Raw genomic sequence first — 2,308 nt, 5'->3', positions numbered from 1 at the left:
TTTCAATTTAATATAAAAAAAACCCACATTTGACATTTTTGTTTAGAGGCAAAAGATTTGAGCAAAGAAAATGTTAAAAAAAAAAAAAGTTTTAAAAAAAGTTTTAAAAAAAGTTTATAAAATGCAAAAAAACAAAACACAATTCATCATAATTTAATTAAAACAAACAAACACACATTTTTATTTACAGCCTAAACCCATTGAGAGATTTGAGCAAAAACAATTTTTTTTTTTCTTTTTTAAAAACCCCACAATTCATCATAATCCATTTTATTAATAATGTTATTGATAATTACACTCAATCTTTTAGCCCCCAAAACAGTCAATCTTTTAGCCCCAAAAACATTTGTTGTAAGTACAATAACTTAAACAATTCAATTTCATATAAAAAAACAACACATTTGACATTTTTAGTAAGAGCTGAAATCGTTTGAGAGATTTTAGCACCAAAAAAAGTGAATAAAACTATCAAGACGAAGCCAAAAAGCAGTTTTTGTTTGAAAAAGACAACAGGAAATAGCAGTTTGACAATTCTAACTTGAAGAACAAGATTGTGTTTAATAAACATAAAGATGGTCAAAATGTAGAACAAAGTCCGACGAGATTGTTGACAGGAAACTGTCACACCTGACCATGCCATATTTGGACCTTACTTCCTGTTCTGTGCTTTTATTCTGGTGGCACTTCCGTTTTTTTGTGTTTACCCCCAGCTACTGGACTCCTGCCCCTGATCGCCCTTCCTGTAGTCTGCTCCCAATCAGGACCGTCCAAGTCCACTTTGACGCTTTACACACGTAAGTTTTTGCTGTCGTCCAGCATTCTCATATACTGTATATATATATATTTATTTATTTATTGGTGTGTAATTCAGCGCAGGAATAAAAGGCCTTCAGGACTGAAGGAGGACCTGAAGGGGACTGGAGTGAAACTGGATCTCAGCGCTGACTTGGTCTAAGTCCTCTCCAAGTTGTCCAAGTTTTATTTTGGTCTCAGTTCTGCCTTCTCTGCTTTCTTTGCACCTCCTTGTCCCTCCTCCACGTCTGCTTTGTGTTCCTCGGTCTCCCCTGGTATACCTTGGTCCCGCTTCCTGTCCTCGGTCCACCATGGGGGAGACGTCTGTGTCCAAAACCTTCATGGACTGTCTTGGTCTCTGCTTGTCCGTGAGTACTTCCTCCACACCGATTTTGACACTTGGCGCCATCGTGGAAGTGTGCTAATAATCATGTTAGCGTTAGCATGCTAACTTATGCTAGCTTTTTGACACATTTTGTTTGTATAAACCGAAAAAATATATATATATTTCGATGACTGGCGCCTTGCATTAGCATGCTAACATTTTATGCTAAGTTTTCAGCTAATTTTGTACGTTTACACCTAAAAAATAGTGCATTTTAATACTTGGCGCAGTCTTGGAAGAATGCTAACATTAGCATGCTAACTTATGCTAGCTTTTTGACAAATTTTGTTTGTGTAAACATACAATATATATATATATATATTTTGATGCCGGGCGCCACCTTGGAAGTATACTAATGTCTCTTATATTAGCATGCTAATGCGAGCATGCTAACATTTCATCCTATGTTTTTAGCTCATTTTGTACCTTTACACCTAAAAATAGTGCATTTTAATACTTGCCGCAGTCTTGGAAGAATGCTAACATTAGCCTGCTAACTTATGCTAGCTTTTTGACAAATGTAGTTTGTTTTGAACCTAAAAATCATGGAATTTGATACTTACAGTGTGCTAACATCTCTTATATTATCATACTAATATTTTATGCTCGCATTTGGGCTAATTTTTTATGTTTACACCGAAGAATAGTTCCTTTTAATACTTGGCGCCATCTTGGAAATATGCTAATGTATCTTATACGAGGATGCTAATGGAATGCTATCGTTTTATGCTAAGTGTTCAGCTAATTATGTATATTTACACCTGAAAATAGTGCATTTTAATACTTGGCACAGTCTTAGAATATTGTATAGTAGAGTTAGCATGCTAATGTTTTATTTTAGCTTTTTAGCTAATTTAAACCTACAAATCATGGATTTTGATGCTGGGCGCCATCTCAGAAGTATGCTAGCATCTCTTATGTTAGCATGCTAACGTTTTATGCTAGCTTTTTAGTTGAGTTTGTACGATTTGACCTAAAAGAAGCATGCTAGCCACATGGTGCTGCCGAGCAGAAAGAAGATGTTTCTTGGTTTCAGCGCGGTGCAATGGAGGAGGCGGCGGAGGACACGGACAGCGGACGCCTGCCCTACGGTCCCGGGGACGTCCTGCAGGAGCGATGTAGGTAACCGTG

At 36.8% G+C, this 2,308-nt stretch overlaps 1 protein-coding gene across 5 annotated transcripts in view; it reads left to right on the top strand.

Moving 5' to 3' along the window:
• Positions 1–324: 324 nt before the first annotated feature.
• The window catches only part of clk2b (CDC-like kinase 2b), an 11,552-nt gene continuing 9,568 nt past the window's right edge, over positions 325–2,308 (top strand). For 2 of the 5 annotated variants that reach the window (XR_009814580.2, XM_061946079.2), the window contains exon 1: positions 1,467–2,308. This exon is cut by the window's right edge and continues 115 nt beyond it. Coding sequence is in view for 4 of the 5 variants with exons in the window: in XM_061946079.2 (XP_061802063.2) it covers positions 2,173–2,308 (136 nt within the window). In the remaining variant the exon portion in view is untranslated. Of the gene's footprint in view, positions 795–871; positions 1,161–1,466 lie in introns of those variants that run through there. The other 3 variants (XM_061946096.2, XM_072912925.1, XM_061946087.2) reach the window with 2 other exon arrangements.

This window comes from Nerophis lumbriciformis, linkage group LG04, assembly GCF_033978685.3.
Source record: "Nerophis lumbriciformis linkage group LG04, RoL_Nlum_v2.1, whole genome shotgun sequence".
Taxonomy (NCBI): Eukaryota; Metazoa; Chordata; class Actinopteri; order Syngnathiformes; family Syngnathidae; genus Nerophis; species Nerophis lumbriciformis.
The sequence above is the reverse complement of the archived record's forward strand: the minus strand, read 5'-3'. Positions and strand labels throughout refer to the sequence as shown.